This window comes from Muscardinus avellanarius, assembly GCF_963383645.1.
Source record: "Muscardinus avellanarius genome assembly, chromosome: 7".
In the NCBI taxonomy this organism is placed as follows: domain Eukaryota; kingdom Metazoa; phylum Chordata; class Mammalia; order Rodentia; family Gliridae; genus Muscardinus; species Muscardinus avellanarius.
In genome coordinates this window covers 100,993,887-101,007,315 of record NC_137793.1, presented here as the reverse complement: position 1 = coordinate 101,007,315, position 13,429 = coordinate 100,993,887, and the positions used below count along the sequence as shown (strand labels likewise).

At 38.7% G+C, this 13,429-nt stretch overlaps 1 protein-coding gene across 2 annotated transcripts in view; it reads left to right on the top strand.

Moving 5' to 3' along the window:
• The window catches only part of PLA2G4A (phospholipase A2 group IVA), a gene marked incomplete at both ends in the record, with an annotated part of 124,795 nt that overhangs the window by 40,693 nt on the left and 70,673 nt on the right, over positions 1–13,429 (top strand). Inside the window, 2 exons of one of the 2 annotated variants that reach the window (XM_080699609.1) lie at positions 10,375–10,412; positions 12,035–12,176. The exons of the other annotated variant lie outside the window; for it this stretch is intronic. Coding sequence (XP_080555735.1) covers positions 10,375–10,412; positions 12,035–12,176 — 180 coding nt within the window. The remainder of the gene's footprint in view (positions 1–10,374; positions 10,413–12,034; positions 12,177–13,429) is intronic. 2 annotated transcript variants of the gene reach the window in all.

The window sequence follows — 13,429 nt, the reverse complement described above, 5'->3', positions numbered from 1 at the left end:
CATATAGTCAGAGGAGGCCTCCCTAAAACACTAACTTTTCCAATTTTTATTATGAGAAATTTTAAACATAAAATGTTGAAGGATTTTTGCAGTGAGTAGCAATATAACTTGCACTTTCATCCTACAATGGACACATTCCTGTATTGTCTTGCTTTGCATTTCTCCATCTATTTGTTCATCCACCCATCTGACATTTTTGCATGCATCTGTAGTCATAAGCACTTTGCTCTTAGGCACATCAGCATACTATTAAGTAGCAGTCACAATGTAGGTTTGCTAATTTAAGTGCTGAACGGATAGCACAGGCAGTAAATCTGGTAAAGTTATGAGAAATCCTCCACTCATTAATGTATTAGTTTCACAAATAATTATCAAGCACCCAGTATTTGGCAGATACTTTTTAGGCCTTGCCTATTAAGAAGAACACTAATGAATAAGAATTCCCATCCTCATAGAACCGTAATTGTGCTTAGTAAAACATGAAAAATAAGTTCAAGAAGTAAAAGCATTTTTTGTTAGATTCCGATACTGACAAGTGCTGAGTAAAGCCTGGAGAGAGAATGAGGGGTGTGCGTGTGTGTGAAGGGGGTCACGGGTGCAATTCCAAACCTCTGGCTGACCAAAGCATCTCTGATGCTGAAGGCAGAAGGTACTCCACACACAAAGGTCCCAGCTAAGGTGTGAGTCTGTCCTCCAAAGTGCTTGTGTTGGAAGCTTGGTCCTCAGTGTGGTGGTGCTGGGGGTGGGAGAACCCTTTAAGAGGTGGGTCCTCCTGGGAGGTAGTTAAGTCATTGGGATGTTGCCCTTGAAAGGGATGGGTACTGGTCTTGCCAGTGAGTTGGCTGCTCTCAAGACAGCAAATTGTTATATAAGAACAAAATTGGCCCTTCCTTTCTGCTCTCTTGTTTTCTGTCTTATGACCTCTCCTGGAATGCGTTTCCCCTATTGTGATGCTGTCTTCTAAGAGACCTTCAGAGGAGGCTGAATTGATGAGGATGTTGGATTTTGGACTTTCAGTCTCCACAAGTGTGAGCTTAATAAGTCTCTTTCTTTGTAATATAACCAGCTTCAGGTGTTTTGTTATATCAATGGAAACCTGACTAATACAGTGCTGAAGCCCAAGTTGCCTGGCCTTCTGAGGAACAGTGAGAGAAGGGGTGGTATGGTTGGAGATGAAATTAGAAAGGCATGGGGGGTGCAGGCCAGAGTGGGTTACAGTAGACATCAACGACTCAAGCTTGTTCTTGGGAAGAAAAAGGGTATTTTGGGGGTGAGTCACTAGAGGGGTAGAAGGCAGTTCCCATCAGAACAGCTTGATGGAAATTATGGACTGGAAAGAGCTGAGCATGCTCAGGAAATGGTGTCTAGACAGGTATGATGGAGAAGAGCATTCATTCGTGAAGGAAGAACAGGTATGGGCTGATCGTAACCCCTAGCTTACATGAGAGATGTAGAAATTTTGGATGTTATCTTTTTGATAGCAGTGAGTCATGGAAGGTTTGTGACCAGGTAATGAGGAACCGAGAACAAACAAGGTGGTTTCGGCTTTTTCCTCAGAAGCATTAGCAAGCTAAAAAGCTAGTAGGTAACGATACACAGAGGTCTGTGTTGATACCGACAGCCAGAAGTTGGACAGAGCTTAGAGGAGCTGCTTCCATGGAAAGTGGTTAGCATGGGGACTCTTCTGTGGGTTAGCCTAGGGACTCAAAGGGCAACTTGGGGGAGGATAGTGTACCAACCGTGCAAAGGTATCGGTAAGAGGTGAATCAGAGGGCTGCCTTGTGATAGTGAGAATGGGCTGAAACTGGATAGCGGAAATTTACAGTGGCTCCAAATCTTCCTTAAGCTGTGACTTTTTACTTCATTATATTAAAAATATTATTATTATTATTATTATTATTATTATTATTATTATTTTGCTTTCAAAAATAGTACTGGGAATTCAAACCAGAATCATTCTACCTCTGAGCTACACCTTCAGCCCTTTTGATTTTTTATTTTACTTTTTCATTTTGAAGCAAGTTCTCGCCAGGTTTCTATGAGCTTCTCTCAGTGCATGCCACCATGCCCGCCATCAGCCTCATTGCACACTCTGGTTGTTTTTTGAGGAGAAAGTCAGTCTTCGGGCTGAGTCCACAGATTTTGTTTCCCAGCTGGCATTTGTAAAATCAAGATTGTTGGAGTCAGAGTTTAGGTTGCTTCCTAGTTGTCATCTGAGAGAAGCTTCGCAGATAGCTATCTGCTACCCACCCTGGGGTGAGAATCTGAGGGCTCCCAGAAGAGTCTGTTGCTTCGTAGCTACATGCTACGTGCTGTTCGGCATGACTTATTCTTGCTCTTGGTCATACATCTTCATCTGAAAAACAGGGAGGGTTCCATATAGTACCCACTTCCTAGGATTGTGGTTATGGTTAAATAGGTTAATAAATGAAAAATATTGACACAGTACTCGTCCCAGAAATTACTGAATAAATATTAGGTGTTCTCATTATAATTATAATGGACCAGGTCTTACTAAACCATGTATCATGTACTTGGTGAAATTTATTTAATTGAAATTTTTTCTGGTACAGAGGATTTAACCCATGGCCATTTTACCTCTGAGCTATGTGCCCAGCCCTTTAAAGACTAAAAAAATAGGGCTGGGGGCATAGTTTGGAGGTAGAATGCCCCTGGGTTCCATCCCTAGTACCACCGATTTTTTTGTTTGTTTTGAAATAAATAGGGTCTTGCTAAGTTATTGAGAGTTTCCCTATATTGCTGAGGCTGTCCTGGAACCTGAACCCTCCTATCTCAGCCTCCCAAGTACTGGGATTAGAGGCATTGGCCACCATGCCCAGCTAACTGAATATTCAACTTCCTTTTTTTGTTTGAACTTACTGACCAAAATGAGCATGTTATTTAGATTTACAGTACCTATGAACTTAGCAATCATTTGCTTAAAGATAGCTAGGGATGCTTTAGCCATTCATTCATGAACTTACGGAATATGCCTTAAGTCATACCAGCCCATTTTAAAGTGGGAAAATATGGAATCTTCAGACCTGAGTGTGTTTTGCATAAACAAAGTAGCCTACTTCAAAAGAACCACGAGAACACTAAGGTTCTGAAGTCAGACAGAAGGATTACGTGTCCTCCTTTCTCTGGGTGAAATGTTTGTTTGGGCCAGCACACTGAGACTCTAGGTTTGCATTGTGTTTTCATTTTGCCATCTTTATTTAGAAGCTGGTACTTTTGCATAAAAATAGCCAGGTTCCATGGCTTCTGTGCCATCTGTCTAATTTTGGCCAGTAGCTTTCTTTAATTGTTGCTTAGTCATGATTGTGACTTGGAAATGAATGAGCTCTGTCTGTGGAAGAGAAAATGGAGAGGCTTAAAACACACACACACACACACACACACACACACACACACACACACACACAAATGGAGCCAGGCATGGTGGTGCACGCTTATAATCCCAGTACTTGAGAAGCTAAGATGTAAGGATGGCAGGTACTCGGCCAGCCCCAGCTGCTTAATAAGGGCCTTCGCAATTTAGTGAGACCCTGTTTTAAAATAAAGAATAAAGGACAGGGGTGGGGGTGTAGGTCAGAGGTAGAATGCCCTTAGGTTAGATCCCCAGTACTGAAAAAGAAAAAAAAAAAAAGGGCGCTGGAGGTATCCCTCAGAAGTAGAATGCCTCTGGGTTCAATCTCCATTAACTACAAAAAAATAAAATGGAAATTTGGGTGATGAATTCAGAATGTTAATTCACATCAGGATGATTTCTTTGGGGAAATTTGTATTGATGTGTAAAGACAAAGGTTACATTTATGTGTGTGTGAGTGTGTGTGTGTGTGTGTGTGTGTGTGTGTGTGTGTGGTGTTAGGAATGGGAACCCAGGAGCATTCTACCTCCAACAATACACTCCCAGCCCTATTTTATTTTTTATTTAGAAACAGGGTCTTGTGAAGTTGCTGATACACTCTCCTCACTAAGTTGCTGAGACTGGCTTTGAACCTGTGATCTACCTGTGTCAGCCTCCCAAGTATTGGGATTGCAGGTGTGTTCACACCTGGCTAAAGACTACAATTTAGGTGGGTTAAAGAGTCAAGGTTGAGTTTGGAGGGAAAACAAGTATTATAAATATTCCCTACGATGATTCAGATTTGGATTTTCCAACTTTACCATGTTGGGAGAGTGATATGCATTTAGTAGAAATCATACTTTAAGTTTTAGATTCTGATCTTTTCTTAGGTTAGCGACAGGCAGGGTGATACTCTGTCATGATACAGCTCAGTTGCTGCAGCCCATTTTTAGCCACAGGATCACCAGGGATACAATAACATTGTACAGTTTCTTGTCTTGCTAGCTTTGGTATTGGGGTTAGGTTAGGTATACTTAGTACTTTGGGGAGGTTGAACCCAGAGGCATTCTGCCCCTGAGCTATACACCTAGCCCTGTTTTTCATTTTGAAACAGGGTCTTACTAAGATGCTGAGAAAACTTGCTAAGTTGCTGAGACTTGCCTTGAACATGTGACCATCCTGTCTCAGCTTCCTAATGCTGGTATTACAGATGTGTTCTACCACACCCAGTTATTTAATATATTTTGACCTACTATATTTTCAGTTTATGTGTGTATTGATACACAACCCCATAATAATCTAAAGACATAACTTCATGAGGAATTTGAGAGATCATTGGTTAAGGTCATAAGATTCAGGTAGAGTTCAAATGTAGGCCAAACAATTTCTAGTTTTATGAGAGGATGCATTTTTATTTTGGGTTACTAGCAAGGGGAAACTCAAGTATTTTCATATATTTCTACAACCTGTAACTCTTGTTTTTTGTTTCTGCGGTACTAGGGATGGAATCCAGGGGAATTCTACCTCCAAGCTACACCCTCAGCCCTATTTTTTATTCTTTATTTTGAAACAGGTTCTCACTGAGTTGCAAAGGGCCTCACTAAGTAGCTGAGGCTGTCTGTGAACCCAGATTCTCGTCTCAGCCTCCCGAATGCTGGGATTAAAAGCTTGTGTCACCACCCTAGGCTAACCTGTAATTTTTAAGTTACAGGGTATTTTAAAATGCTCTTGAATCTGTAGGGACCCTTTGTGGGATCGAAAGTCCTATTGGACTAGAATATATCCAGACATATACCCAGCCACAGGCACTTAAATAATTTGTGGATGAGGGTAAATGAATGTACTTATGTGATGTTCTGAGAGCCTGGGAAGTGCACAGACAGGAGAAACACAGGTAAAAGCTTAAAAGAGAAAAGCTGAAGAGATTGAAGGCTTCCCATTTGCAGAAAAAGAGATAATATAAAGGTGCTCTAGGCTGATAGTTTATGGTATGGCAGCTAAAGATTCCACAGCTCTTTGTTATTTCCACTGCTGTCCACAGAAGGAAAAAGAAATTAAAGTAAGGAAGGAGAGATCACTACCAAGAGTAAGGATGAAACTAATAGAATGGAACATGGCTACAGAGGAAGAAGTATACTTTTATCTTTCAAGTGTGTGTGTGTGTGTGTGTGTGTGTGTGTGTGTGTGTGTCTGTGTGTGTGTTTCTGGTGATTAAACCCAGGGCATTCTATTTCTGAGATAGATACCTCCAGCCCTATTTTGTTTTTTATTTTGAAACAGAGTCTCATTAGGTTGCTGAGAGCCTGATTAAATTTCTGAGGCTCTAGTCCTCCTGTCCTAATCTCCCAAGTACTGGGATTACAGGTGTATCCCACCACACCTGGACTATCTTTCAAATCTTATGACTGTTTGGGTTGATTTGGGACACAATTATCCTAAGTATTCTTGAGCAACAGATGAGATGATTCCTAGTAGCATATGTTAATTTTGTCATATGAAAAAATTTTATATACTTACTCAAAAAGATTGTATCACTGTCTCATTCAATGTTAAACATAAAAAATTGATTTAAATGTGCTTTAGTTTATATTGGCAGGCTTGTAATTTCCATTCTTTACTTTGAATTACCCTTTCTGTCTGATTCACATTTTGTTTCCTTTTTATAGAATGGTGTTACAGTATATGGAAACATAAATCTTAAAAAGGGACCCTTACTTTCTTTTTTCTTTTCTTTCTTTTTTTTTTTTTTTTTGTAGTACTGGAAATGGAAACCAAAGGCATTCTACCTCCGAGCTACACCCCCAGCACTATTTTTTATTCTTTATTTTGAAACAGTCTGACTGAGTTGCAAAGGGTCTCACTAAATAGCTGAGGCTGTCCATGAATCGTGATCCTCCTGTCTCAGCCTCCCAAATGCTGGGATTATAAGCATACACCACCACACTCGGTCAAAGACCCTTACTTTCAAAGAAGTTTATTATCTTGTACAGGTTAGGTAAATGCAGATATAGCAGAAAATGTTATGTAATGTTGTTGAAAGATGTAAGCAATTACTGAGTTAACATGGTGACTAGTTCCTCACTGTTTCTACTTAAAACAAAGAAAGTAAATTTGCTCAAGGGATCAGAATTCAAAATAATGTTTTATTGAAAGAAAGCATTGCAAATATTGCAAAAAAGAATATATTTGAAAAACTATTTAATAGAATGAATCATTAAATTTTACAATTATGCCAGACAATGGTGGTGTATGCCTGTACTCCTAGTACTTGGGAGGCTGAAACAGGAGGATCACTGGTTCAAGTGTAATCTCAATAATGTAGTGACATTATCAGCAATCCAGTGAGACCCTACTTTAAACCAAAAAATAAAAATAAATGAATAAATAAAGGGCCAAGGCTTTAGTTTAGAGATAGAATGCTCCTGGGTTTAATCCCTAGCCCCCCCCCACCCCCCCCCCCACACACATTGGGTACAGCCTACTTTTTACATTTATAATTTCTGGGAGAATTAGGATTCTTCTAATACTTCTAATTCTTGCTAAGTATTATGGGCTTGGGAAGAACCTGGAAGATCTGGTCACCCCCCCCCCTTTTTATTGTCATGATAGCACAAGCAGTACAGAAGCCTGTAATGCAGGGTTTCATGGTACGGTGTCTGAGAAGTTTACAGTAATTTGTTTAATGACTCACAAGAAGTACATATTTTTGTGGATATTTTATATGAATGACATGTTCCAGGTGAAAGGTGTGGAGCGATTGAGGCTGTCAACAATGAAGACTTAGACATCTCCTGACTGTGATATGTTTGGGCACCAGGAGGAAGTGAGGGACCCAATCCATATGACAGCAATCAGGGCAACACATTCATAGAATGTTCAGAATGACAGGAAAATCCTGAGTCTTTTCTTTTCTCACCCTGCCTTTATTAAAGGTCTTGCCAGTCTCTCTAGAATCATGAATGTCTTAGCCCAAAAGTGTTGCTGGTGAATATAGAAGGGGCATTCTTATGAGAACCAAATATGCTAATAAACACAGAACATATATTAATCAGCTTTTCATTACTGTGACATAATACCTGAGGAAATCAACTTAAAGGAGGGGAGATTATTCTTATAGTTTCAGAGGTTTTAGCCCATCCTTGTCTGGTTTCTTATTTTTTTTTCTGGGATTGTGGGTGAGGTAGTATATCATGGCAGTAGGTTGTTGTGGAACAAAGCTACTTATCTCATAGTAGCCAGGAAATGAGAGGGAGGGAGGGAAGGAGGAAGAAAAGGAGGGAGGGAGGGAGGGAGGGAGAGAGAGAGAGACAGAGAGAGAGAGAGAGAGAGAGAGAGAGAGAGAGAGAGAGAGAGGAAGAGAAGGAGGAGGAGAAGGAGGTGCAGGTGGAGGAAGGAAGAAGAACAAAAGAAAGAAGGAGGGGGCTTGGGAACAAGGTAGGAGGACAAGGACATGCCCTAAGTGGTCTTCCTCCCCTAATTAGGCTCCATCTCCTACAGTTTTCGTCACCTCCCATTAGTGCCACCAGTTGTGGACTAAACGCCCTACACATGCTCATTGGAGACATTCCAGATCCAAACCAAAACAATGTGGCTGATTTTACTTTTGTTTATGAAATTGTCAGGCCAAGTAAGTATTGGATACATTCAAGCACTGAATATTTGAATATGTAAGTTGCTTAGGGACCTGCCAGTTGGATGTCAACTTTTTCTTGAATACCTTCTATCTCGAGGTGGCGTGTTGGCATAGGAAGCCTATTACAGCTTTGGAACTTTCCGTTTGTTAAAGAACTCTGTATTGAGTTGTAATATTGTTCATTTCCAGTTACTTGTAGTGGTTTTGCCCTTTAGAGATAAAAACGAGAACTCTAGTCTCATTTAAAAGACAGCTTTCATGTATTTCTTAAAAACAAACAGAATATGTTTTGCCCACGTCTTGCTTTTCTTACCAAATACACACACTAACCTCATTCAACATAAAATGTTTTACAAGCCCTCTTTGGGAAAGACTGTGGTTGATTTTGAAATGAAGAATGAGACATAACATACTGGGCTGTGGTCTGAGCAGTGATGGCATTGATACACTAGATGCCAATTGCAATTATTTTGCAACTAATCATTCTTCTGTCTTAATGAGCTACCATTTATCTGGGCATGCATAATTCCATTTGTTGTTGGATTCTTAATTTTTTTTTAATTTGGAAGTAATTTCTACATTTGCTTTAATGAATACGGATTTGTGGAATTCCATTGAGGAACTGTGTTTGGGTCCATCTCATCATGATTTTGTCTCTACTAGTGATGAACTTTTTATTTTATTTATTTATTTATTTATTTTGGCAAGACAAGATTGCCTGATATGCTTCTTCTTGAACACACATGCACGGTGACCCAACAAATATTCATTGGTTGTCTGTTGAATGCCAAATACTTTGCAATGAACAAGTAATAGAAAATTATTCAGGATGGAGCTTGTAGCATAGTGGGTGAAGCAAATTTTTGTACAGATAATTTCAATATTTTATGCTTACTCATAAAACTCAGTACCAAGAATCATCAATATTGGTTTTAACCTTTTGGAAAACCCCTTATATTGTGTTGTTTTTTTCCCCACCATTTAAACCCAAAAGAATAAAAAAAATTTAATAATTTGTAGCATTTTATGATGATTCTGAAAACACCCTCTTTGCATCTAAAGAGACGTGTCCTTGATCTGTTCTAGTTGAAATTATAGAACGAGTCAGTCAATCTATATTCTTATGGTAACTGATATCATAAGAGTAATTGCATGATCTGAAAATTGTGCTGGGCATGGTGGTGTACCTCTATAAGCTCAGTATTTGGGGGGCTGAGACAGGAAGAGTAAAGGTTCAAGGCCAGCCTCAGCAGTATAGGAAGACCCTGTTTCAACATAAAAAAAAATCAAAAGAGCTATGGGTGTAACTCAGAGGTAAAATGTCCCTGAGTTTAGTCTCTAGAACCAACCAACCAACCAGCCAACCAATAAACAAACAAACAAACAAAACCCTAAAATTAAATAACGGAGAAATTGTGCAGCAGTTTTCAAAGCATTTTCTCGTTTGGTTCTCATAGCATTTCCAAGTAACATTGACAGGAATGCCAGGGATAGTACTGATGATGACTTTCAGTACAACAGAACTATCTCTGAATGACCTTGTTTCATATTTCTTTTGTTCTTTTTCTTTAAGCAAAACCTGCCTTATTGGCAGGATGTGATTCTCATGTTTTGTTGGCTCAAACAGTATTGAAAAAATAAAAGCCTGTGCTTTTTCAAGGGAACTCTAGTTGACTGAGCCCTGATCCTTCTGCGTTCCATGGATGAGTGATCCAATTCCAGCTTCCTACAGCTAAACCGGTCACAAAAATGACTTTCACTTAGGCATGCTTTAATTTCTTGGTCATTATGGCTCTTGTGGTCTAAGGAAGCTCCTAAATCATAGACAGAGCATCTTAGTATATCTCGTAGTTTTATCTCATGCATTTTTAAATGTTTTGTGAATAGTAATCATGAAAATGAACTATTATATTTTTAGCGAGGAAGGCAAACAGCTCATCAGAGGCAATTCTTTTGCTTGGTAAATGACTTATTAAGGAGACTTACCAAAAAAAGTAAAACATTATTTATTGAAAAGCATATATAGCCGGGCGTGGTGGCGCACGCTTGTAATCCCCGTGCTTGGGAGGCAGAGACAGGAGGATCGCGCAGGTTCGAAGCCAGCCGCGCTGGCTTAAGAGACCCAGTTTACAAAAATAAAAAGTATAAAATAGGTCTGGGTAGGTCTGGGAGGGTAGCCCGGAGGTAGAAGGGCTTCTAGGAACCCCAGTACCACACACACACACACAAAGCATATATAGTTTAGGGTCTTCAAAGAACTGTATACTTTTACTCTTTGCTTTTTTTTGCCCTTAGATTAAAGATAATCTGGCACTAAAAATTTATCTTGACTTCATTTGCTTTATATAAAACACATCCATTTTATGACCTAAAATGATTACTGTTTTTTTAGGTCACTGAAATGATTCTGGAAATGTCCCTTGAAGTTTGGTAAGTTCATTTATTTAATTAGATAGTAAATATTGTGTTATTTATGTTTTTTACTAAAGAATATTCTTTTTACATGTGAGATAATCCTGACAGCTTTGCAGATATAAAAATGTATTACTTTCTTTGCTTTTCTTTAGTTCTTATTAGATATCAAATTTAAAAATACAATTTTTTCCTTATTTTCTAGTAAAATTGTTGGTTAAATAATAGTTGTTGAAAAAAGTACTTTTTTCAAGTAGCCTTTCTCTGGTAATATATCTCTTCCCATAAAAAGAATGCACTTTTTTCTTTTTTTTAATGGTTCAGTATAGTCCTACATCTTAATGGGATAAAAGACTTGTGGAGACATACATGCACACATCACCCAATTAGCCCTTACCTGATTCCACCCCATTCCCTCCTCATTCCTCTTACCCATGCTTGGCTTAGTGATTGACTTTGATATGTTTGTTTAAGTACATCATGTGCTTTAGAGAGTTTCCCTCTTCCCCCCTTCTATCTCCGCAGTTAGGTCGCCTTATTTGCTCCTCTATAGAATCTCCTTCCTCATCTAGAGTTCCTCCTGTTATTCATTTCTCCCTAACTTTCACAGATTAGGGAAAACATCTTATTTTTTTGTGACTGACTGATTTCACTTAGCATAATGTCTTCCAGTTCCTTCTATTTCCCTGTAAATGATGTAATTGTTTTTCTTTATGGCTGAGTAAAACTCCATTGTGTACATATCCCATAGATTTATAATCCATTCATCTGTTGATGGACATCTTGACTGTTTCCATAGTTTGGCAATGGTAAATTGTGCAGCTGTGAACATACATATGCATGCATTCGTTTGGTAGTTTGGTTTCCTTTCTTTTGGGTAGATACCGATTTTTAAAGTCTTTTTCTACCTGGTAAAAACTGAAAAAATAGTATGTTGATCCTGGAAGATGTTGATTTGATTTAGTAAATAATAAGTGTCTACAGCTTTTTAGTATGAGTGAATAAATATCAAAGAACAGTGCAAGAATTGACTAAACACAAAATAATACAGCACAGTAATTATATATATATATATATATATATATATATATATATATATAGTTATTTGCTGAAGTTGTTTCCAAAGCCTACTATCCCAACATATAACTTATTAGGGGTTTTTAATTAGCTTGTTTCTACTAAATATCTTATACACTTTGTTTTCCTGAAAACATGCCTGAAAGAAAGCTGTTCTAAGGTAGCCATTACTTTGTACTCTTATGTTGGGTCCTTTGTTGGGATTTGACATGAGGGAACAGTCAGTGTCTATCGTAGTAGCTACTGGGGACTTAAAGAGAGTGGGTGTTTATAAAACAAAGCTATGAGCAGGACGTTGTGGCACACGCTTGTTATCTCAGTCCTTGGAAGGCTGAAATGGTAAGGTCACAGGTTTAAAGCCAGTCTCAACAATGTATGAGGCCTCTCGCAATTTAGTGAGAAACTGTTTCAAAATAAAAAAATAAAATAGGGCTGGCAGTTTGGCTCAGAGGTAGAATGCACCTGAGTTCAATCTCTAGCACCACAAAAAATGAAAAAGAAAACAAAACAATAAAAACAAGGCTATGGAAAGACTGGCTTTGACTTTCTGTTTTATGTTATAGCTCATGTCCAGACCTACGATTCAGTATGGCTCTTTGTGATCAGGAAAAAATCTTCAGACAGCAGAGAAAAGAGAATATAAAGGAGAACATGAAGAAACTCCTGGGTCCAAAAAATAGTGAAGGATTGTGTTCTACACGTGATGTGAGTTGGAACATTTTTAAATGTTATAATTTACTAATAACTTTTTGGATACTTTATTCCAAAATTTAACTCAGGTATATCAATATATCAATTGAGCATTATCCTTTAAACTTTTCAAGGTAAGTGGCTCAAAACTAAGGACTACTTGAGGATGTCTTCCTAAATGTTATGGGTATAAGTGCACTGTGGGATCTTTTCCTCGATTCAAATAAAATTTGTTGAATCAAAAAATTAAAACAAATAGCTCCATTGCAGCTTCAACAAATCTTTATTACAAAGTCAGTGGGAAGTAGTAAGAAAAGAGAAGAAAAGCAGCATGCCTCTCAGACATGCTGGAGAGCCTGAAAATGAGAATCTGCCCCTCTTTCTGACCCCGGCCCTTAAATAGAAGTTTTGTATTGTCATGTTCTTATCAGCATTACCAAGACAAAGGGCTAGTAACTTATTTCTTAGACAGGTGGTGCCTCTTTGTCTCTGGGCACTGAACTTACTAAGTAAAGGGGACAATAATCTACCTTGCTTTTATGTCTGTTGTATTGGGTTGTATTGGTTGCCTATCAACTATGTATGGATACTTTAAAGTAATGCACAAAGTTTACATCCATTTTTCATACTAAGGCTGGGTCCCAAAGAGGAGGAGGAACAGAGAGGCACAGGTTGTCTCTATGTATTTTAAGGATAAAGGCTTTAATTGCCTCTACATGCCTATTGTGGGCTAACTTTAGGGCAAAAGGAGAGAGAGAGAGAGAGAGAGAGAGAGAGAGAGAGAGAGAGAGAGAGAGAGAGAAGAGAGAGAGAGAGAGAGAAAAGAAGAAGGAGGAGGAGGAGGAAGAGGAGGAGGAGGAGGAGGAGGAGGAGGAGCTCTGAAGTGTAACAGGCAAAGCTGCCACCTCTCCCTGCCTGAGTGCATGTACAACACCCAGATTCTGACTGCCTTTTACATTTTTTTGGAAGTTAATACCAGAGCAATATTTCAATACCAGAAAGTGAATCCTCATATTTAGTGATATTTCAAAGATGTAGTATTTATTTAGTTTATAGAAACACTGACCAAAAAATCAACTGCAATGGTGCAGGCCTGTAATCCCAGTGTTTGGGAGGCTGAGACAGAAGAATAGCAAGTTTGAAGCCATCCTCAGCACCTTAATAAGACCCTGTTTCAAAATACAAAAGATAAAAAAGGATGGCTCAATGATATAATACACTTGGGCTTTATCCCTGGTACCAAAAGAAAAAGAAAGACCAAATAGAAA